This window comes from Apteryx rowi, unplaced genomic scaffold, assembly GCF_003343035.1.
Source record: "Apteryx rowi isolate R43461 unplaced genomic scaffold, aptRow1 scaffold_67, whole genome shotgun sequence".
NCBI classification, from domain to species: domain Eukaryota; kingdom Metazoa; phylum Chordata; class Aves; order Apterygiformes; family Apterygidae; genus Apteryx; species Apteryx rowi.
Genome location: NW_020450949.1, coordinates 3,203,092 through 3,227,162, shown reverse-complemented (window position 1 = coordinate 3,227,162; position 24,071 = coordinate 3,203,092). Strand labels below are relative to the sequence as shown.

Below are 24,071 nucleotides of genomic sequence, written 5' to 3'. Positions count from 1 at the left end.
CTTTTTCCATCTGAATTCCTGTCTTCAATGTTAAATAGCACTCTCTTTGCAAAGTCTTCCTCTGTTCAGGAAAGAATGTTGTTTCTTTTCTTCTGGTACAAATTGTCTTGCTCCTAGGAATTTGTTGCTCCTTGGCTTTGTCAAGACTGTTTGTTTATAATTTACTTTTCCATTGAGATTTTCAGGCTTTAAGTGGCATTTCCCCCTGCAGGCCAGGATTTCCTGGTGGGTTTAGAACACTTACCTTTGTTCCCTTCCCTGTGCTTCTTTCATAGTCCAATGCAGAAGTGTCTCTTTGAACCAAAGTTTCTAAAGCACTTCCTTTGAAAGTCTGGCCAATACTTGCCATTTTGCAGTCTGAGTGAGATTGAGGGAGTGGAGAGAGGGAGATAGCTTGTCCAAAGGCAGGGGCAGGGAAAGAGCCCATCTCTCCTTTGATTTTGTTTCCACTAGCCCATGCTGCTTCCATGATTTCAGGAGGATTGGTCTATGCACAAATGGTTTACAAATGATAAATGTTGCCCACCAAAGGGCAATAAAAGAAATATCCCCACAACCCAGGGGAACAAGTCTTAGTCCCTTTTGGAAACACTTTATTCATTTGTGTCTTGAGAAAATTTGCCCTTCATTTCATTCTTGCAATTCTACTCACTGCATGGCCATGACCAACTGCTGAGCTTCTGACTGGGGTCAAGACCATGTCTCTTTGGTAACGTGAGGTCAGGCTAGCACAGATGCTTCTGTGAGCTGCAGCTCCAAATTGACACTTTAAGCAAAATATTCCATTTTCCTTGCCAGCTGGAGCAAGCCCTTGTTTTCAGCTCATTTGGTATTCAGCAAACCATGGATTTTTCTAGGAATACCGGTAGATGCTGATTGCAAAGGGCTGCTTGATAGTAAGAGGGAGAGTGCTTGGGCAATAAAGAACATTCTCACTCTCCCACTCCTTGGAGGATGTTGCTCCCTGCTACAGCAGATACAATCCTTTCTAGTGCATGACCCACTGAAAAAGGGTAAGTTTTAACTGCTATTCCTGCAAGAACCAGGCAGGAATGCTTTTTTCAAATTGTGAGATGAAGGGATGAATATATAAGGGTGCTTTTTTGAATAATAGCTAGCTATATGAGGACTTGCTAATTCTTTTCACATGGGCCTCCAAGGTACTGCCTCCAAGGCAGTAAGTCACATTCAGCTGTGTGCGCTCCCCATCCCCTGTCTATGGCCCAGACTTGGACTGGCACCCTAGAAAGGAAGTATTGCCCTGAGCCATTGGAAACAATATGATAGGTCCTTCCTCTTTCTCTGTCCTCCCCACTCCCTGATGTAGACCTCCCAGAGCAGGACAGGGGAAGCTAATGAGAGCAGTTTGTTGCAATGCTGAGTGATATGTACTTATTCTGGGAATAAACAGGAAGTGCTTTGCTTTCATGAGGAATGAGATTCATTTTGGATAGTCAGACACTGTAGGTCTAGCACTAATGGTTGTTCTCCATGTAGCCCCTCTTAGCATGAGTATGGATATGTTGTAAGAGATTGCTCTGGAGTCTTCTGTGGGGCTGGAATGAAGCAGTGCCAGTGTGCTTGCTGGCCTGCTGCTGCACCAGAGCTAACTTTCCTCTTAAAAGTGCCAAATGTAGCAGAGAGATCCATTTGGAAATAGCACTGAAAGTAACATTTAATGATGTAACAACACTGAATAAAGGGGAGGAGGGAAATAATCCATGGAATCCAAGAATAATCCATGGAAATAAGAAAGTGGTTATTTTATGAGCTAAAACTTACCCTTAGGAATGCAGTCATGTACTGTGTATTATATTGCAACCATGCTTAAAAACTAAGCATCACAGCAAGTAAGGTTGAAAAGAAGAAAGAGACTGAGGTGATCTAACAAGGGAAATGTATTGTGTTGTGCAAACGATCCAATCCTTTATGCTCTACAGTCTTTAGTTAACCACTGTAGGTTTTATGAAACATTCATTCCCTTCTGACAGCTGTTTAGAGACTGCTTTTTCATGCGACATTTATTGTATGCAGAGATCTTAGGATATGCATCCCTGATTCTTTGCTTAGAAAAACCTAGCTCCCTACAAAGGAGACCCAAGGCCTGGTCACTGCTGCTAATGGCAGGAAGACAAACCAAAGTCAGTTCTGTCCCCTGCCTTCCTCCCCTATTCCTCATTACACCATATGGCTTCCCTCAAACTGTAATGTGTTCCATTGCATTTAGACACTGTGCGGAACTGAAGCCAGGAATGTTTTTCTCTCCAAATATAGTCAGACCGATGATTCTAGCCTGTAGTCCAAACCAAATATCCGGACTCAAGAACCTAAAGCCTCCAATATTCTTCAGAGTTCTGAAGTTGCAACACTTCTCTGCACTTGTATAAAAGCAGTCCTTTCAGGGGCTCAGACTGCCTGATAAAACACAGAAAATATTTTAAACTATTGGAAGAGCCAGAAATAAAACTTCAGAGTTTTGACTACTCTCTTGCCCTTGGCACTAGGCAACACAGGCTCCCAGAAAGGAGTCTTGGGAGTTATCTGAAGCATCTGAAAGGGGCTTAAATTCTGGCAAGTGCTATGAATCTGAGGCCAATGAGAGCTGCATCTGAGAGGCCTTTGAGCACAAGTATCTTTTGGGAAAGCCATGACATTCTTAACCCTGGGCAGGTGACAGGGATAAAATGTCAATGGGTATGCACTCTGGTCTTAATAATCCTTAAAATATCTACGGAATAGAGTTGTGCTTGAAATTTAACGAGCACACTATTAACAGACTAAGTAGATCACCTGAACTTTTTCTTCTTTACCAGCAGCTACACCTGAGGATTACTGCCAGAGCTTGGGCACCAAAGAATCCACATGTGCAATGGCTTTCTCAGAAGCATTGTCAGTCCACACATGATTAAGTTTATGCGTTTCTCTCAACTCCACAAGCTTCATCCGTAGATTTTGAATACCTCAGCCTAAGAGCTTTCCTTATCTGACTCTGCAGCAACAATGTGAAATTTGTCTTGGCCTTACTGCTGAGCTGGTTTCTGATGAAATATTTGGCTTAAATTTTAAAAGTTTCAAAAGCATTCTGCAGCCAATGGCTTAGTGAAGTTGCACACACATGCACTGAATTTTTATGTGGATGGGCACAGTGCACTGCCTGTGGATGGGGGAAAAAGGAACTACCTGCTTTCCAAGAACCCTGTTCTGTCGCTTCTGATCTATCAAGACATAACTCAAGCCTTTACCAAAGCTCTAGATCCTAATTTTTTGGGGGTGGGGGGGGAGCGGGATCTGAGCTGAGATGTATATTTCACAAAAACTTTTGCTTCCTTTACATTGAGATAAAGGAAACTCAGGTTCCTCAGGCTATGTGGTTGTGTGAGTTCTCAATTCATGTTTTAAATTCAGGTCCCTGTAGTCATCTTCAGAAACAGTAAGGCACTAGCTGGGTACTTTGGAAGACCTTTAGGTTCCTGCTCTGCAAGATTTCATGCCTGATCTCAAGCAAGTCTCTTATCCTACACAGTGCTATGCGTCTCAACCTGTAAGATGCAGGTAATAGCACTGCTATACCTTTGAGGATGATGTGAGGATAAATGCTCTGAGAGACTGTGAGATGCTCAGACACTCTGGTAAAGAGGAGAGGGTGTCCATATCAGTGCATAAGATAACAGTTAAAATCTTTTTTTAGACACTGATGACTTTTAGAAGCTTTGTGAAGGGCAGATGCACTTAGTGTTGTTATGCAGTTGCACAGCTGAAACTTAATGTTCTTCCAGCAGTGCATTTGCTGGCAGTTTTCTTTTATGCCAGTACTATTTTAGTGGAAAAGAGCTCTTGGCCAAAGTTTTCGATCCCCATTCCAAGGCAGGTTTTTATTTCAAGACTCCCCATCTTTCTGCGAATGCGTTCTTGTCTACAGACTGACAGCAACTTTTTCAAGTGACTTAAGACATTGCTAAGTGTAACAATGGATTGTTTGCTTGGTTCTCACTTTATACTGTCGTCTACAGCTTAAACCACAAATGGAGGTGGGTTTGCTAGTCTTCAGGCTCTGAACAAAGCAGTTGTTCAGAGTGCTTGTGCCTCATGTTTCATTCTGCCAACTGTGTTACTGGGGAAGGAGGCCTAACTGTCCATAGGAAGTTGCTGCTAACAGCTGAGATGAGCTACTATCTCAAACTACTGTAGCTGACTGGTTTGGTCTGTAGGAGTTAGAGCCCTGTCTCCTTACTTCCTGCTCTTCCTCTTCCTCCAAGTTTCAGTTTCCCCTTGTAATTCTACCCATAGTTTCCTTCCATGTTACCCCTTATTCCGTTTCCTCTGGTATCACTGAACAATTTCTGCTGCACTTTGTCCCGTCTCTGTAGGAAGCACAGTGTTTCTGCTGGGGGAGCTTGGTGAAAATTGAAAAAGAAGAATGTTTGTGAAATTATATACAGACTCTTTGGTCTTATTTATTTTGAGCTGTTTAAAAGCTCCAGGCAAGCTTCAGTCTGATATGCAGGAAACTTCCAAAGTGTCATAAACTTCATTATGAACTAGGGAAAAAAAAATTCAAGTGAGTCCATTTTTCATTATTTGAGGTGCAAGAAGTTTCTGATTTTTGAAGGCTTCAAGTATCAGTTAGGAATGTTTCATACTAACTGGTAACAGAGCTAACCCCTCTTTGTTATTTGCTTGTGAAATTAGGGGATTGCACAGAGTTCCCTTTTCTCTGTCTGGTCAGAGCTGTTTAGCTTAGGGCACCCCAGCTCAACAGCACTGGGATCCACAGAATCACAGAATGGTTGAGGTTGGAAGGGACCTCTGGAGATCATCTAGTCCAACCTCCACTGCTCAAGCAGGGTCACCTAGAGCATGTTGCACAGGATTGCGTCCAGGCGGCTTTTGAATATCTCCAGAGAAGGAGACTCTACAACCTCTCTGGGCAACCTGTTCCAGTGCTCTGTCACCCTCACAGTGAAAAAGTATTTCCTCATGTTCAGATGGAACTGTCTGTGTTTCAGTTTGTGCCTGTTGCCTCGCGTCCTGTCACTGGGCACCACTGAAAAGAGTCTGGCTTCATCCTCTTGACACCCTCCCTTCAGATACTTGTACACATTGATAAGATCTCCTCTCAGCCTTCTCTTCTCCAGGCTAAACAGGCCCAGCTCTCTCAGTCTTTCCTCATAAGAGAGATGCTCCAGTCCCCTAATCATCCAGCGCTCAGCAGCCAGACAGAAAAGTCCAGCCAGTTCTGAAGACCTCAGAATTTCTGTGCAAGATTTTTAAAAAGCCCTGAATGACTTCAAGTCCACAGCTGGAGATGCCTAATTGCTTAAGCTAAGCTGACCACTTTCCTTCTCCAAATCAATCTTTTTGGGGTGCTCAAGCTGAGGTACCCAAAATCAGCATGGTTCTCAAAATTCTTGTTTGTCTTTCTCAGGATGATAACCCTGTACTGGGTAGCCCCCAAGTACACATGGAATTTGCAGGAGTCGCTAGCCAAGTTTCATGGAGGAGGGAGCTGATTTTTACTTTTATCTGAGCTTGTAAATTCCCTGACTAGAATCTCCTGAACAGGGAAGCCCTGCCTGTTCTAGCACAGCATCTCATTTTTCATTCTGCTCCTGAAGACAGCCTCTGACAAATGACAGCTCTTCAAGCATTAAGCATCCCTACATGAAGCGTTCCAAGGGCATGATGCTGGCTTCTGGATTCCTTTTTTTGCCCCCTCCTCCAACTTTTTCATTACATAAAGCTGACAACTGCAGATTTGTCCTCTGTTGATATACAGCCAGTTAAAGAAAGGAGTCATGTCCATCCCAGCTTGTTTCACTTTGCTGTTTTTTTTCCGCCAGCCCAAATTTCAGCTCCAGTAATATGATACCACTTGGCAGAGGTTAAGAGAATCTTTGGCACATTGGAAGAGGCTTAATGTAAATTCTACTTTTTTTTTTTAAAGAAGCTTTTTGAAACTCTAGCGTTTCAGCACAACTTTGACAGTAACTGCAGGACTCCTCACAAATGCTCCAGATGCAACTGTGAGCAAAAGGATTATCAATGCGTTCTGTGAAGTGAATGTCTTAGCATCTCTCATCTCTCTCTAAAAAGCATTAAAGAACGATATGGATCCAATAGAACAATTTTCTGCAAACAGAARGAAGAGCTTCCTCTCAGCTGACAAGAAAAAAAACAATAGTTATAGATCTATTGTGGGATTTTTATGCATATTCCCTGTGGTGGCTTTGTTGGCTATTATAGGAGACCCAGCTGGAGCTGCAGCTCAGAAAAGTCAGGTAGGGGAAGGATATAATTCTTAGAGGCTTGGAAAGGGAGTGGGGTTATCAAGTGTGCGTGTGTGTGTATGCTTTTTAGAAGACTGGTGAACTTGGGGAGGAATCTAAACAATTTGAAAATAACCGTTAAGGCAACAAGATCTATTTGTGTCTTATCTGAGTCCCTTTTTGTAAATGAGCCTAAAGGAAATGAAGTGTCTAAGTAGAACCAGGTCATTAGAGATGAGTCTGTAGCTTGCAGACAACTAAATGGTGAAGGTACAAAAGCTTTGGACTGTTTTGCTTCAGAGTGTTAGCTATCCTCCTGAGTAACTCTGCTTTCCTAGACTAGTATGATGTGGCATGCAAATATTCTGGTTTCCTTAGCAGCTGAGCTTCCCTAGGAACTCCAGAGGCAGGGTTCTTGGTGCAAGATCCAAAATGAGAGTTAATGCTGGACCTACAGAAACTATTAGCTGATGTTATATCTATTTCAAGGTCCATCCATTAGCAAGATATGCTGGCACAAACTGGTATTCAGGGGGAACTAGAGCAAGACTCTGGGACTCCCAGAAGCTGATCTTAATTTTACTGCTATGTTAAACTGTAAAAAATAATCTTCTCTAAATCCTTGCAAACTCTCCTGTTGTTTGTGTTTATGATGATCGTGGCAATAGCATCCTTGGTCTACATCATGTGCTCAGGCCTCTTATTAAATTGGGTCTAAGTCATAGAGTTATGTTACTGTGTAGTTTGAGAGATGAACTGCATGACTAGGGGAGAGAGAGAGAGAGAGAGAGAGAGAGAGAGAGAAGAAAGAGCTACAGTCATTACAACTCAACAGTCATTACAACTCAATGGAGTAAATTAATGGAGGCCAAACAGACAGGCATGCTGACTGCACAGGGTGAATATTGTAAACAGGGATGATGACAGATATCTGCCTTTGTGCTACTTTGCATATATTGGTCTCTATTGCAATAATTAGAGTTGAAACAAATGTCCTTCTCCTAATACGTCCCAAACTTTGTGAATATTAAAGACCCTACCCACAGCCAAGTGGGCTTCCTCCTGGGAGTGGCTGACCTTTTCTCCAGTTCTTAAATATTCTCGCAGTCTTGGCTATTGGGTCTTTACCATCTAGACAGATTCTTTAATCCAAATTATACTGCATATTTTTTATCTAGATCATTCTCATTTCAGTCAGAACCTTAAATCTGAGCTCTAATGTATATGTGGTGCCCAACTGCTCTTCAACTCATTTTAAAACATGTTCTTAATTAAAAGCATCCTGTTGCACCAGTCATAGGCAGAACAAGGTCTACAGAAGAATGGAGACTGAGCAGGATGTTTGAGCAAGACAGCTCAGTCCTCTGACCTAGTGATTGGATCAGACACAGGTTTCAGTGATTTCTGTTGGGCCTGAGTCACCCTTACTTTGTTTTATATTTTGAGGATAAGCTCACTGGGGACACTTAATTTTCCCCTTTGCTTGTTCAGTACCTATGACATTAGGGTTTTAAGCTCAATGGCAACAAAAAAGACAATTGTTTTTCTCTGTAGGGACTACAGGAGTTTTCCTTGTAGAGGGAGAAGTCAGCAGGCTTTTTCTGTCTATCTCATTTTCCTTTCCTGATACCCAAGAGACTTTAAGAAGAGCTTCAGGATTTCACCCTGTACTGGTGTAATTTAATGGCCCAGTGGCAGAGGAGGCAGAATGGACAGAGTGCCCATTACTCAGCCTGTGCAGCTCATGGCTCTGTATGTTATCATAAACTGGAAATGACAGAGGTTGGGCTGTGAATTATAGAGGCCAGAAAGTAAATGTACTGCCTGTCCTGCCAGCTTTGTTAAGAAGCAGGAGCATCTATCATAAGGATAGACAGCTACCTAAAGGTGTTAATATCTTATGCCACCTTATCATAAGTTATCAGGTCTCCTGTGTCAGAGCCCATAGACTGACTGAGAATTCACAGTCCTAACAATCCTAGGCTATTCCTGACCAAGGCCAGAATGAATCTGTGATCAGCCCCAATACTGACAAGGGATCACAATGGAAACACAAAGGCAAAATATAGGCAGATAGGATTTGCCTAATTCTACCCTCCTCAGATGAACTGCAAAAAAAGGAAAATAACTTCTTATCCTGTATGTATGAACTAATCTTCTCCAGGCTCCTTTTACAACTACAAGAGATCATTTATACTTCACAGGCTAGCTGATCCTCCACCATGTCAGTGCTGGTCAAAAGGATGGGAAATTTTCCTTTTGTATCAAGAGAAAATGGCATTCTCAGAGTAGAATCAGAGGTAAAAGCCACTGGAGTTGAAGGGAGAGACACAAAAGTCAGTGTACTCGCATCACACGAGCCTTTGGGAAGAAGGGGCTAGGCCTTGAACGGTGAAGGCATCAAAAAGTATAGGTTCCTAAGCCAGATTCCTTAGTACACCGAAGTAAGGGGCAAACTTTAAAAGGGAAAGGTGACCCTGTGTGTACTTTCAAGAGCAAATCAGCATCTGAAGCCTCCCAGAAATATGATCAAACTGCCTGCCAAAAGCTTATAGATGTGGAGTGGCACACATCAGTTTTGCAGCTGAGAAGATAAAACAGTGGCTAACATTTCTCTGTCTCATAGGTGAAGCTGCATGGCCTTTGAATTCCTTACATTGAAAGGATCTAGTGATTTCAAAGTATTGGTCAAACCCATAGCTGAGCTGAAAGAAAGACTGAAAGGCTATCTTCCCAGAAAAGAAAGATACTGAGGTTAGAACAAGGTAGAAGCTCGTATGCCTCACGGACAAGAGCAAAAGAGAGTGGTTTCCTGTTAGGATAGAGTCTCTGTCTTTTATGAGCCATGACTAGCTGTGGTCATGGAGAGATGCTAGTGATTTAAGCAGTTGTTCCTTCTGGCTTTTAGTACTTTCTTGCCATTGACTCACTGTGAGAGCAGGGATATGCTGTTTTGCCTCTCAGAGCCTCAGCTCTTCTGTAAGTAAAATGAAGACAGCCCTCACCTTCTGTAGAATGGGCTGTGAGGCTTAACTCATTCTGGTGCAGTTTTAGTAAYATTGCCACTATACATATCACTTATTAAGTGTCTTGATGCCTCTGGAGCAAAGATGACCCAGGGACATTCAATGTCTTAGTTCTGACAAGGTGGGGCAGAGCAGATAGGCAAGAGCTTCCAGAGAACCACATTGGGTGCCAAGCTTTTATCTCCACTACTCAGGTCTAAAATGCTTTTGTAGTTTGATGTCATGGAATTTGATGTCTTTTACTGTACGACTGCTTTAAGTGCACTCCTGGGTTTCCAGGGCTCCAATTTACTTTGAAGGCATTTCAGATCCATAATCCAGCTTTATAAAGAGCTCTCAGCACAAAGGGATGCCTGTTTGCCTCATGTGTCCAGTATTTCATTTTTTTTCTGTGGTGAGGCTGGAGAGCAATAGCAAAGTGGAAAGGAAATGAGAACTTTCCAGGAAGAGCTGCAGCACTCACTGTGGCCAGAAGCCTGTTGAGGCCTCATTTCTCTGCTCCATCTGTGCTGCACTCCAAGAGGAGAGAGGAGTGACTGCACTGCCCTATTCTGGAATTTTGTGGCAGTTCAAGGGAGCCTACCGCACAGATCCTCTGTGATCCAGCATTGCGGAGTGCTGCTCCCTTCCTTTCCTTGCATGTCTGATCTAAGTAATGCTGCAAGAACTCCTTGCAGTTACCCCCTCTTTCCTTCCCTCTTGGTTTCGTTCAGTACCCTCAGAGCAGGCATGCTTTGTAAAATACTGACCAGCTGATGTCTCCTGGACACCCACAAGGGAGTACCAGTTGTGCTCCCCAGCCTTCGAATGTCCCATACCTGGTAGGGTGGTGTGGGTTTGGGKTTTTTTTTGTTTGTTTTTGTTTTAAAACAATGTTCAATCCTGCAGTCTCTCCCATCTCTTAACCTCCTGTTTTGTCTTTTAAGGAAGATGCTGCATCACCTGGTCTTTATGGAGTGAGTGCCTCTGCTTTGCACAGTCCAACTTTCCCACCTTGGCCTCCAGCACGGAGAAAACGATACACAATCACACCAGGGCGCTTGAAATGGGACCACTTCAACCTGACATACAAGTATGGACATGCCTTAGCCTAAGAGTTGACTCTAAGTGACTTTGGGGTCTGAGGTTTATCTGCTATGGATGTGGGTATGAGTCATATGGATATTGCTAGTCTGGTTGTCAGTGAGTGGCTAGCTGAGACTCTAAATGGACTCTCGGATGTTTTTCTGCAAATGCTACACCTATGACTTCAGCTGTGGGTCCTGTGCAGTAGCCTCACTGCATTAGAAGCTAGTAGCACATTGTATGCTGAGACTACTGATGGCAAAACTCTAGTTGCTCAGGGTTAGATTCAGGCTTCACACAGACAGGCTTCCCACAGCTGGGGGGTTCCATCAGAGGGTAGTGAATTGAATACCAGCTCTGTCATGCTGGTACTTTAAAAAGAGGTCCATATGAACCTAAATCATCATTAAGGGAAATTGCTGTTGAAAGGTTCCATGATTTCAGGGTGATAGAGCTCTGTTAGTCAGGAATGCTTTTAGGAATCTTTTTCTTTCTGTTGCTTTAAGGAAAGGATGCCAACTCTCAGATTACTAACAAACAGTGAAAAGCCCTTGGCAATTCTAGGATGAGTGAATCTGGATGAGCCTCACTAGGATGAGTTAACCCTAATATTTATAGATCTTTTTGCCCATGAAAGTGGCTGTCCAGAATGCTGATTTCCAACTGCCTATACCACTCCCCTCCCCCCCCACAAAAAATAGCAGCATTTCCACAGTACTATACAGTAGTGTATACGTAAATGTGCAATGCTAGTACTACTTTCCACAAGCAGGCTGTTCAGAGCCAAATTTGATGGAGTCCAATGGGATTTTCACATTGAACTGTTTCTCATTGCTGTCAGGCTCTACTGCTACAGCTGTCATAAGGCAGTGTCAAACCCTGTTGGTGCTTAGCCTTACAGCAGCACTCTTTCTAATGTCAACAATGCTGAACAGCCCCTGAAACTCTCCAGTGCAATGGGCTATGGTGGCAGCATCCTGGAAAGAGGCTTCATTGGAAAACTATTTAAATGCAGATTGCTGAATATTTTTCAGGAGAGCTAGGGTTAGTCCAGGCAGAACAAGGCCCAGGTACTCTCCCTGGAACCAGCTTCATTAGATGAGCACTGCCAGATGGAATCAGACTGTCCTGGTAAACCCCAGGCTGGCAGGAGTCTGGTAAATCTCAGGCTGTTAGGAGCCCTGGAGTTTGCCTGAAGAGAAGTCTGTTGTTCACCACCTGGCTGAGAGCACTACATGCCTTCCTGGGAACACAGGAGCCAAATCAGTGTTTGTTCAATTTGTTGCATGCTAACAAAGTTCCTTTTAATATGACCACATAACTCCATTCTTTCCTGACTTGAAAGTACAACAAACCCCAAACTGACCTCTCAAAGGAGCAGCAACCACTAACTGTTAAACAGCAGTAGCTTGAATGGCATGTCATATTGGATTTCTGGAAACACTTAAAAGTGTGCCTCTGGCAGCAGGAATGTGTTGCAGCTTCTACTTTGCAGTGGGGTGAGGATATCATTATGGAGCTGTGAGGGTCTTTCTCGCACTCCAACTCTGGGAAGCTGACCCAGACTGTGGCTGAAACGGATGGGAAAGTTTTCTTACACCAACAAACAGGAAAGGAAGGTATTTAGAGCTATGTGTGCAGTGGGTTAGCTTGAGGCAGTGGAGGGTGAGGGTAAGGTAGGAAAGGCGGGGGGGGGGGGGAATGGACAGCAGCAGTTGCTTCTGTCTGAGCACTCTGTTCTAATCCCTTTCTCCTCCACAGAAGCAGGAGGTGGAGAGTATCTCAAGATCACTAAACGCAGGCTGATGCTGCCTGCCCCCCATCTGGCCCTGCAGTTGCCTCTATTCTCTAGGTAGCAGTTCTACCATCAGTCACACAAATGTCTCACTGTAACTGTCACCTGTTTCATATGTGCACTGTGTTGTGGTTGTTGCCTTGTCCATTGGATGATACTTCAATGCTGACCAGTAAATCTACGCTTCCTGGTGGACCAGGGGTTAGTTCTTCCTGTAAGCCCAGATAAAGTATCAGTGGGTGGCATGAACCTGCCTCCTTCACACTGAGCAGAGAACATACCTCTCTTTACACTCATCCCAAGCAGGCTAAGCTTCCTAACAGTCTTAATTGTCCAGGTTTCTACTCATTAACAACCTGACTTAATATGAAACCTCCTGCTCCCTTTAGGATGTGTTGGGATGAAGGGAGAACATAAAGAGCATAGTTTTCTTTCTTTTTTTTTTWWAAAAAAAAAAAGAAATTTCAATGATCTAGCTGTATATCTCCATGATACAAACAGTGGTTCTGCCATCCTACACCAGTGGTTTTCTTACAGTGCAGCTGTATCTATGCCTGTGGCCTAACAAAAAAACCCTTAGTTTCTCTCCCAAGTGATGAGACTCTTCAAGGTGGTTTTTATTTGTTTTACTGTCAAACATTTGATACCTTTCAGAACCCTCTTTCAAAAGCTCTGCCGGAGAGTATTATAATTCAGTGTTTGCGCACTGAATTATATTACATATATTGCATGTATCCTGAGTGATGTGAAAAGGAATTACCTAGTCTACTGCTGGAGAAAAATGTTGTACAACAGACTGAGGAGAAGTTAGGAGAAAAGTGCTTTTCCAAGAGAACCATGTCTAAAATTATGTTCTTGAAGTAGGAGAAAAGCTGTAGTCCAGAACCATGGGATTGTAAAGAACATCAGTAATATTTTAGTCCTTGTGGGGATTTTAGTAAATATTCCTCATTATCTAATCCAAGCTACCTTTGTTTGGAACCTATTAGAGCGAAAGGAAAGACTTCACTGTCTGCTGCAGCCTTCAGCTAATGCTTGGGGAGGGAATAGTATCTTCCTAAAGTTGTTCTGTGTCCCTACAGAATCCTGTCCTTCCCAAGAAACCTCATAAATGCAAGTGACACACGCAAGGGACTAGCAGCTGCGTTCCGAATGTGGAGTGAAGTTTCACCGTTCAGCTTCAGAGAAGTGCCACGCCACATAGCTAGCGATTTGAAAATAGGTAAGAGCGCATGGGGTCCTGCACTTACAGGATGCTGTTCTGTATGCCAGTTCTACAAGGGACTGCGTTTCAGTGTATGAACCAGGAGTTCAGAGGCAGGAGATATTCTTCCTTTGCTGTGCAGGCTCAGCAGGGACTATTGGACAAGGATCTGGCCATCATCTGTCTTTAGTCAGGTACAGAAACTACTTTTAGTTTCTCTGAGGTTAATAGCAGACTGAATCTTGCATTTGAGAAACTTTAGATGTTTGTGAATTAATCCTCAAAACCTGCCACTGGGACAGGATTATCCCCATTCCACAGATGGGGAAACTGAATATTGAAAGGTGAAGTGACTTGCCCAAGGTCATACAGAGCTGGAGAAAGAGCAGGTGATAAGATGTGATAACTTGTTTTGGCTTTAGTCTGCCTTCTGTTGATCCCATTGAAACACCACTTTTTCTCTCTTCTCCCTTTCCTTCTGCCCCTGTACCACTATGCAGGCTTACTGGTTACTTCATGATTCTCTCAGGCCTAGAAAAACATTAGTGCTGAGGTGTTATCTGTTCAGTCTCAACCCCAGTTGTAAATTCTTCTTGTGAAGAAATAATTACTGTGAGAAATAATTACTTCCTGTGCAGCTTGCAGCAATATTGAGACAACCAGCAGATTTTCCATTGTTTCGCAACATGTTCTTCACGCTACTCTTGCATGACGCCTCTTACAAGCATGTGATATGCCTTCCCAGGGGCCTGTCTTGCTGCCACATGTGAACTCCAGGTGGCCTTATTCCAGTGGGCGTAGGGTGCATTGTGTTGCTACCCGCCCTAGCACAAGGATGGAAAACCTATGTCTCTAAAGATGTCTTTTCATCTATATTTAAAATGATAGTACATAATACATCTTAGGGTTATAGTCTCACTGCCCAAATCCTCTTAAAAAAAAAAAAAAGTTTCYATGTGATGTTGCAAAAAGAGCTCAGCATTCCTTTGTGACAAGTAGACTCATCTGTGTCTGTTAGAGACAGCTCTAAAGCCAGGGTCACCACAGGGCTGAGTCAAGTTTGCATCACTTAGCCCTCATTCGTGACAACTGCTTTGCATTTATTTTTCCTTTTGTATCGCTGTAGACTGGAAAACACATGGGACACCACAGAGAGAGATTTATTAGTAAACCACAAGTTTACAGATGTCTGTGTTCTGGATGGGCTTACCCTGCTAGGTACACTAAATTCACTTCCTTTTTCACAGGCTTCTACTCTATCAATCACACAGACTGTTTGGAATCTCTCATTCACCACTGCTTTGATGGAACAACAGGCGAACTTGCCCATGCCTTCTTTCCACCCAATGGGGAAATCCATTTTGATGACCATGAATACTGGATATTGGGGAATACCCGGTTCAGCTGGAAAAAAGGTAACATGTTTCGGGGAGCACATAATGCCTGTAGGATTTAGATTTTTTGTCCTTTTTCTGGCTTACCTAGTATTGGAAAGAGACAACAGAAACAGCTGCAATTTTACTGCAGTTTTAGAGTTTTGCTGGTCTTGCTATAATGTGACTGAACTGCTATTAGGGACTGTTTGGTGGCAGTTCCAGCTGTTTCTGAATAATTCAGTGGACTCCAGCCATGTACTTAATGATTAGGTCTGGCTTTGGCCCAAGCAGCTGTATCTCTGGGAAGGACCATGTTATGTTACTTTGACGTGCTGGCATGGCTGTTTATATTTTAGTTTTCCTGTGTCAGTAGTCCATTTCAGGTTTGTGGGTACCTAAAAAATGTCCGTGTTACTTACGGCTTGGGGATTGTTTTTTTTTTGTTGTTTTTTAAGCAATGTTAAAACTAACCTTAAATTAAAAGCAGATGGTCCCTGACTAACTAGCAAACTCAGTTCATATTATATGACCAACCTGTTTTTTTTTTTTTTAAAGTAGTATATTTTGCTTTCCACCAAATAGAGAAGTGGAGAGGTTCAGAATGGCCTTGAAGGACCTCTCCCATCCCTCTTGCTTCCCAAAGCAGAGCAACAAATAAGAACATGGGACAAAGGCCAGGGAAGGCTGATTTTTAAAGCAAGAATGTCAGTGTATATTAAGAAAAGAACTGGTCAGTTTATATTTTGTAAAATATTCAGCTTTGAAAAAATACCCATTTCCATCAAACTTCTAAATGGCTGCTAACTATCAATGGTAGTGTGTGTCAGTAATAAGGAAAATCAGACAGCTGTAGTTCATCAATGCAGTATGGTAACAAACTTATGCCAGCAAACCAGTGTTATCAGGGAGCAATATATTTCCCTAGCCTGTGTTATTTTGCAGGCAGCTGCTGAAACAAGCATGGACATTTGCAAAAGTTGATTCTTAAGTGAGGTTTTACTAAGACTGTGGCAAAAATCAGAGACCTGACTGCCAGTTCTGCCACTGACTCTCTCTCATGGTGCTTTAACTCCACTCTTTCACATGGAGATAATTATGCACAGATTTGCATATCATTCAGCTACCTTTGTGAAATAGCAGTAGCACTTCTGACTTCAGAAGGCCATTGTGAGGCTGTGATTATTAATCCTTGTAAAACATTGACTGCTTCTCTTCCCAAAAGCATAAAGAAGGATGGGAACAAAGTAAACTGCAATTAATTATTGTTCTTCCAAATCACGTCAGTGCAATTTAGCAAAAAAAAAATCTTTGACATGAGCCAAAAAAAGTCTACCCACTAGGGATTCCTGTTTAATGTACTGATAAATTAAGCCCATGTGCAAGCTATCCCCTTCAGATGCTTTCTTTCTATAAGCAGTTGAGTTTGATACAGGAATCGTGTGAGCTTTGCATAGCCTGTGATTATGCAAGGTATCGGGGTAGGTGTCACCAATAGCACTCCTTGTGAGTCATCCTTCCATTAAAATCCATCTCTGCTGGAAGCAGGCTTTAAGATGCTGCTGGGAACCTTCAGTTAAATCCTATAGGCTGTGGGGAATGCAGAGGTCAATTGGACGTGCTCTCAGAGCGGAATATTCCAGCTAGCAATCTCATTCCCAAACACCCATTTCCAGTTACAGGCCAGAGCTGTGGGGAAAAAAGTAGGAGAAAGTTGCCAGGRCATAAGTATTATGCAGTGCACTTGCACTTGTTTCACAGCAGTGTTCCTGCAGTCTGGCAGAGTTGCTGTGTGCACTGCTGTTTGAAATTAAAAGCACGTGTAAATAATTGGCTTGTCTGTTTGCCCCCAAGCAGCTACAGAGGAGATGAAACTGGGTCAACCTTTGATAAGACCATACCTCCCTAGTGCTAAAATATTTCCTCTGTTTTTTCACCAGGGTTAGCAAATGTACTTCACCATGCAATGTCAGCTGTTTTTCCATTTTTCTTCCAGGTGTTTGGCTTACAGATCTGGTACACGTAGCAGCTCATGAAATAGGACATGCCCTAGGACTTATGCACTCCCTGAACCCCGGTGCCCTCATGCACATCAATGCCACTTTGACTGGGAAAAAGACCATCTCTCAAGATGAAGTCTGGGGAATTCACAGACTTTATGGTAAGGAAGGCAGAGAATCGGGTTGTGCTTTGGGGTTCTCTGTATAAAGAATGTTTGACTAAAGCGTCAGGCAGATCCTGATGAGCTCTCATGGTATTAGTTCCTCATCTTGTGACAGCACTAAGCTGTAAACTCATAAGAGGTAGCAAGGAGGAATCTTATTCCTTTTAATGCAAAGTGAGGGTAAAAGCAGGTGTGGCAGCAGTCTGTTTCCAGCACTACTAGCTTCAAATGAGATGCACAGGAGGCCAATGTAAAAGGATAAGATACCATACACTAAATGGTTTATAGAATTCATGCTCCCACCTTGCCAGATTGCACTTATGAGAGACACTTAACTGACCCACTGAAACCTGAAGTTCTCAGACTGCTCTAAGCAGCTACAGCAGAGGCACAAGCACAGCAACCACCTCTGAGTGTGGACTCCTTAGGCCTCATTTTTGTACAATGGCTCTTCCAAGAATAAAAAGCTTATTTTAGACATGGAGGGCCCTGACTTGTTTGTATATATCTGCTAACTTCAGGTGCATGCAGGGAAGGGATGGGCTCACATGCAGAGGAAGAGAGAGCGCAAACAGCTGTAAATCATTCTCTGACTGGACTAGGATGTGTTAATACAAGGCAAAGCTCTCCACAGACCAAAACAGGGTGTGGCAAGAATCTCTCAAGCTCAGAAACAATTGCCTACCACTCCTGAAACACCATCTCTTGTAGGATTTAGAAAAGGCAACTTTGTTCCATCACTGGTGCAACTCCACGAAAGGACCTGAATATCTAGCCCACTGTTCATATGAAACTGGCACCCTGCTCTATTTATTGTACACCTGTCCCAACTCTGCCATTTACATTGAACAATCTGATGAGGGCAAGACATCAATTCATTTCTCAGTCTACCCCAATCCCCCTAACACCTTGTCTCTTTCTGTTTCAGGATGTAAAGACAGATTATTTATGTGCCCATCATGGGCACGAAAAGGCTTTTGTGAAAAACGCAGGAAGTTGATGAAAAAGCACTGTCCATCCACCTGTGACTTCTGCTATGGTATCCTACTTTTCTTCTGGGATTTTGGTGGGGTTTGCACAGAGGGAGGAGGTAATGTTAAGCAGTATTTGCTGTAGGAATAGACATGATCTTAATTCTGCACTAGAGATCAGAAGATGTGACTAGCCCCACCCAGCTCTGATGAGAAGCATAGCATACATCTGAGACAAGACTGAGCCTCAGAAATAAGACTCAGTTTTTATGTATAAATATTTGTGGACTAGAACATTAAACTGTCCCATTCTTCTCTAGTTTAACGAAACCAATGTTGAGGAATTTCTGAAAAAAAACAACTACTCCATGTGCCTCAGACCGCTTCCCTTTTGGACTGCTGAACTGAGGAAGTGAGATGCTGAAGTGTTAAATTTGGAGATAAGAGATGCAGTACAGTACCTGATGCAGTGATGGGATAGGAACAAAGCGAATGAAATCTCAGGCACAGCTGGACTTGAGCTGCTCTGGAGAGAAGGAAATAAGAAAAACATGTTAATCATCTCATCTAGGCCCTCATTTCTGTGAATCCAGATAAGGGGCTAATATGGGATCAAGGTCAAGCTACTGCAGATGTGGAATTAAGCTTCAGATAAATACCTACTGACCTTAAGAAGATGCACCATCTTAGTAGTATCTCTTGCCAGTAGAGAGGTATTTTTTAGTCCAGACTAATGTTAAAGGACAGTTAGTTAAAAACATTTGTATTCTCTGGGATTGTTCATATATTGAACTTCTACCCCTCCAAGTATATGAAACATGGGCAAGTTGCTTTTTATCCATCCTTGAGTTTATATGACACAAGTGTTATCTTTGCATATAAACAATGTCAAATGTTCAGCCAGAATTGCTGAGTAAAACACATTTTTTAATTAATCCTTTTAAGGTTCCTGGGGTGATTGATAATGTAATTCTGTGACAGCATTTGGGGATGACTAAGGCTTGATGATGAAATCTGCTAACTTTTGCCATTTTGTTCTCTCAACTCTGGTGGACAGAATTCCCATTTCCAGCAATCCCCTCTACTTTGCCCCCACCAAGGACAAAAACCAAGACTGTTTCTGAAGGCAGAAATGTCACCTTCCGCTGTGGACAGAAGATCATTCATAAAAAAGGCAAAGTTTAGTAAGTTCTCTGTCATTTATTCCAATCCTTTAGGACACTTAGCAGCTTACATACCAAAAAGAAGAAAGAATGAGGAAGCATGACAAAACAAAGTGTATGTAAGAACGCAGTTTACTTTCTGGAGCATGTGACTGTCCTTTATTTGGCACTCAGTAGGAAGAGGGGTGATGAAGAGCTTGCTAGCTGTGACATATGGGATGGAAGAAAGGAGTGTGCAAATATTGTTTATAACATTGCAAAGCATTTAGTCTGAAAACAGAGCTATCAGAAATGAACAAGCTGAACTGAAAAGGATAAAATCCAGTTCACACACAAAGCATACGGATAATTCTTACCATTTGGTCAAATTCCCTGGCCTGTATTCTGCAAAAGACTGCAGTCTTAAATTTACCCATTCAATTAATAATTTGTTAGCTCTTATTAATGTATGAGCATGTAATTTCTGGATGTGTCTAAAGTTGATAGATGTAAGTGCACAAGTCCATGGGTCAGTTTGGCCTGAGGGCCCAAATTCCCATTGACTTTCAGTAAGTTTCAAGCTCCAACTGTTAAACTTAAGAGTTTAACAAAATAAGCTAAGGTTTTCTGTACGCTTTAAGTAGATGATAGTGGTTATAACAGGGTACTATCCACTCTATGCTGCATTAGACTTGGCTCAAGCAAAATTTACTGGGACAGAGAAGGACCACTAACATATATTGCTTTATATTGGATGTTTCATAGTTTAATTTCTGTTATTTTTCTTACGACAGCTGGTATAAAGATAAGGAGCTTCTGGAATACTCATATCCAGGTTACTTGTCCTTAAATGATGATCACATGAGCATCATTGCAAATGCAATTAATGAAGGAACTTACACTTGTATAGTAAAGAAAAAAGAAAGAATCTTGACCACTTATTCCTGGAGGATCAGACTGAGGCACTAACCAGGGCCCTGGAATGAGAGCTTCAATTATTGCTAGTCCTGTTTCAAATTCAAAAATTTTCTTTATCATTTTATATTTAATCTGCAGCAGTGCAATCAAACTTTTAAATCAGCTGCTTCCATAGCTTGGGCAAAAGAGACTGGGACTTTATTTCTGGAAAAAAACCTTTTTCAAATTACTTTTAATGGTTAAGAATTTATCAAGCATGTCCTGTACAGACAGATAATTAAAAAATAATACTAATAAAAAAAAATTCAAGGGTCAGATTTTGCAGTTAAATGACCCAGGTCACTGCAGACCGCTGAAAAACAAGAACAAAACCCCTCACTGGATAAATGGATCAACAGATTGATGGCTCAACTATGTTGCAATGGAATCAGAGGTATTGTGGAAGAAAAATGACCAGTTAATACTCAGTAAGTGTTCTGCTGTCATTTTTTTTTAGATCCTGATGAGTATCATTAAAAGGGCTTTAAAAATGTGTGTATATATATATTACTCTTTCTTTTACTTGATGGAAGGAGGATGTAAGGCCACAATAAGTCTTTTCTAATTACTCCCTTCCATATTTCAACATGTTCAGTTACTTAAGTAACCACAGAACATCTTTTTTCCCCTGCTTTCCTGTCATATGCATTTATTACTTGTGTCATCTTAGCACAATATACTATTTACCTTCATCTGCAGCTCCTCATAACTTATCCTTTAGGTGTCTGATCAGTAAGCCTCTGGACTTCTTCTGTAGAGATGAGATCATTTCTATCACTATCCCCACCACCACCCCGAGATGAGGTAAATATGCCATGTCAGACAAGAAAATGGCAGTAGTATTAGTGGGCAAAATCAAGTGCACTTAAACGTCTGTATCAGTGGAGCACTCATTTGCACAGTCAGCATCCCCTGACAGTCATTTAATGAGAAGTACTCAAAAGAAAGGTAGAACGATTTATCCTTAAGTCCTTTTCAGTTTGCATAATGCCACTTCGCTGTAATGGAACTAAGCTACTTTAGCACTAGTTGAACATCTGCCTCAGAAACTAGCCTAGACAAGCCTTAGTATGTCATTGCAGAACCTGTAAACTCATTTGGATGGTGATAGATGCACCCCTGCTTTCAGACTATGTCTTCCATTGACTCAAGAGATAGAAAGGGCATCATCAGTGCAAGTGGAGGTTTTGGCCCAGATGATGTTTCATTCAGTCCAGTTTTTAAGTGACTCAAGAATTGAGCTTTCCACTGCCTCTCTTGGCCGTACCATAGTCAAACAGATCTTGCCATTAAGACATCTTTTCCCAATATTAAAGCAGCCTAAATTAGCCTTTGCTCAGTTTCATCCCTTTTTAGTTGTCCTCTTAACCTCTTGCAATGCGTTTCTCCCTACTTACAAACACCAACAAAACTGCTAAGCATCTCACAATGCAGTAAGAGACAGCAGTCTAGGACAGCAAAATTGCAAGGGAAAAGAGAGAAACTAACAACAACAGTGTTTTGCTGGTACAGTTGCAATGGTGGTAGTTTTACTGGCAGACATTTAGCACAAACTCTGCCCATCTTCATTTAACAGACCAGAGCTACACCACATCGATCTGAGCAGCTCCTCCCAAGGCAGCTCTATCTTTGGGATTTGGAGAAGAGAAACAAGAACAATCAGCTGATCATCATAGCTGTCAATAACTATCACAAGAGGATGTCAACACTTCAGCTGCAAGGAGGGTTAATCTCTGGGCAGAACCGAAGTCCTACATCTCATCTCACGTCTCACTACAGTTTAACAGTTTTTTAGACATCATTTCTGATAAACAAGTTTCATATTAATGTTGCAGTAACCTGGCCAATTATCTCTGTAGCTCTCTCCAACTGTCTGATGCTTCTGGCAGGCACTGTCCAAGCTGGCATTTGGGAAATAAGTGAATGCACAGGCAAAAGTGGAAGCAGAGGCAGGGGCAAAAGCAGGGTAAGCACTGTTTGCTAAGGACCTGCTTTGCCACAGACATCCTGTAAGATGTTAACCACCTTCAAAGACAGGCTGTTGACCTGAAGGCAGGTGGAAGAAACCAAGGAAAYGCTGCAGACTTGAGACACCAGGCCACTACCCAGCTCTGCCATTCTACCAGAATGCCATTCATACAAAGGGCATGGCACAGCACTCAGTATTCAGATCTGCTCTAAGGGCTGCAGTTTCAAGGCTATATGGTCACCCAACAGAATCTTCAAGAAACTCAGGAAACAAAAGGCTTGAATTCCTGTAAATCAGCCAACAAAAAAATTAAGCCTTCCCCCACCCCATGCACAGGAATACTGCATGTTATAGAATCATTAAATGTTACTATCACAGTTTCCATTTGTTGAAATGCAGATTTGCTGGTATGAAAAACACTTCACAGATTTGGAGATAGCCTCAAGTTAAGCAACAAAGCTCGCTTTATCTTGGATTATAATTTGATTTCATAAAAATAAAACCTGAAATAAATCAACAGCAAAATAAGTACCTAAACTGCAAAAATCCTGTGATGCCACCATACTCTCATGCAGTGGAATTTCCATTTTGGTCTAAAGGATATACTTCTGCAATTCTGCCACACTGCTGAAAGCAGTTGTTTAAACAGGCATGATTTCAAACTAATTAAATACTGTTCCTGATGAAACTGACTTTAACTTATGTTCTCCCCTCATTCGCCCTTGCATAACTTGCATATGATTAAAAACAAACAAACACCTCCCCTATCACTGTCAGAAGTCCAGATTTAAGTTAGTCCACCTTGGAAAGCATCTCTTCCAATTATATATGAAAGGCCTGCTTAAAAAAAGTTAAATACCGATAGTAATTGCTGGTAAAGTACAATTATCTTTTAAGTATTTTTATCCCCTTTCACTTCTCACATATTTATTTAGTATGATAAATAAGCTTAGGCTTCAACTTTACCGTCACATTTAACTAAGAGTACAGGGTAGTAAAAAATTTAAAAATGCATCTTTTGTATGGACAATTACAATCAGGATCATAAACTGCAAGCACTCTGTGCAAAAATAGACATTTGAGCCAAAATAAAAGCTGAGATGTGGCAACTAAACAATGCTGCTCTACTGAGGAAGAGCTGATATTCCCCTTCTATGAAAAAAACTGGAATTACACATAGCTCTTAGGACCATATCAAATTTCCCCTATAATGCAGCATTAGGGTTCGTTGTTTTTGCCTTTTTAAAACTAAAAACATCCAGCGTAGATAAAATAATCCTCTCTTTTTGTCAGGGAAACAGACCTTCCATGAGTGAGGCCCCCCCCCTCTGGCTGCAACAATGCCAAGGAAGTTAGTTAGGAAGGAAATAATGTCACAGAGTGCAAGATGCACAACAGAGCTTGAAACACAAAGTATACAGTCACATTTTTTAATCCTTTACAGTTTATCACAGGCCATGGCAAAATGGTTCTTCTGTGCTGCAGACTGTGGGATGTAGCAGAGAAACTGCTTTTCCATAGGTTATTGGTCTCTGCATGTAATCATCATGGAGGAATCTCACAAAAATCATGCATACTTCAGTAACAGACCAGTAATACAACCATTTCTCCTCCAGTATCAGGAAACCAGGCCTAAAAAGAAAATAGCTCTGTCTTCCTTCACAGCAACATTCTTATACTAAAATTATAATTTTAGTATATCTAAATTCCAGTTCCAAGGCCCTTATGTCCAGTAAAATCTCTTAAAATGCACTGAAGTCAGTGGAATATTTATCATTTAAGTTATGCCCTTTACTGGACTGGTGCCCAAGTCTGAATACATGTCTGACTACATGCAATATTTTGCAGTATTTTCCAAATCTTCCTGTCCCAGAAAAGAATGATAGCATTATAAATTAAGAGACCCAAAAGACTGTGACATTCCAACACAACTCCTCTTGTGAGAAGGAATTTGAATATGGCATTATATTATACAGTCAGTACAACTAATCTCTTTTTTTTTTTTAATGGAAAAATGGGATATTTAAAATAACTTCTTTAGGAAATAAAGTTTCAAGTCTCCATAATAAATCTTTTTTGATTTATAAAACAATATATTAGTTCTTTTGCACCAGTACCATTGTAAATACGTGTATGTGA

At 41.8% G+C, this 24,071-nt stretch overlaps 1 protein-coding gene across 4 annotated transcripts in view; it reads left to right on the top strand.

Annotated features, from left to right (window-relative positions):
• The window catches only part of MMP23B (matrix metallopeptidase 23B), a 29,457-nt gene extending 6,213 nt beyond the window's left edge, over positions 1-23,244 (top strand). Inside the window, exons 3-10 of one of the 4 annotated variants that reach the window (XR_003256596.1) lie at positions 10,223-10,364; positions 13,235-13,374; positions 14,604-14,771; positions 16,726-16,890; positions 17,822-17,932; positions 18,922-19,048; positions 19,801-20,391; positions 21,540-23,244. Coding sequence is in view for 2 of the 4 variants with exons in the window: in XM_026085508.1 (XP_025941293.1) it covers positions 6,108-6,278; positions 10,219-10,364; positions 13,235-13,374; positions 14,604-14,771; positions 16,726-16,890; positions 17,822-17,932; positions 18,922-19,048; positions 19,801-19,975 (1,203 nt within the window). In the remaining 2 variants the exon portion in view is untranslated. Of the gene's footprint in view, positions 1-5,214; positions 6,279-10,218; positions 10,365-13,234; positions 13,375-14,603; positions 14,772-16,725; positions 16,891-17,821; positions 17,933-18,921; positions 19,049-19,800; positions 21,292-21,539 lie in introns of those variants that run through there. The other 3 variants (XR_003256595.1, XM_026085508.1, XM_026085507.1) reach the window with 3 other exon arrangements.
• Positions 23,245-24,071: the final 827 nt, after the last annotated feature.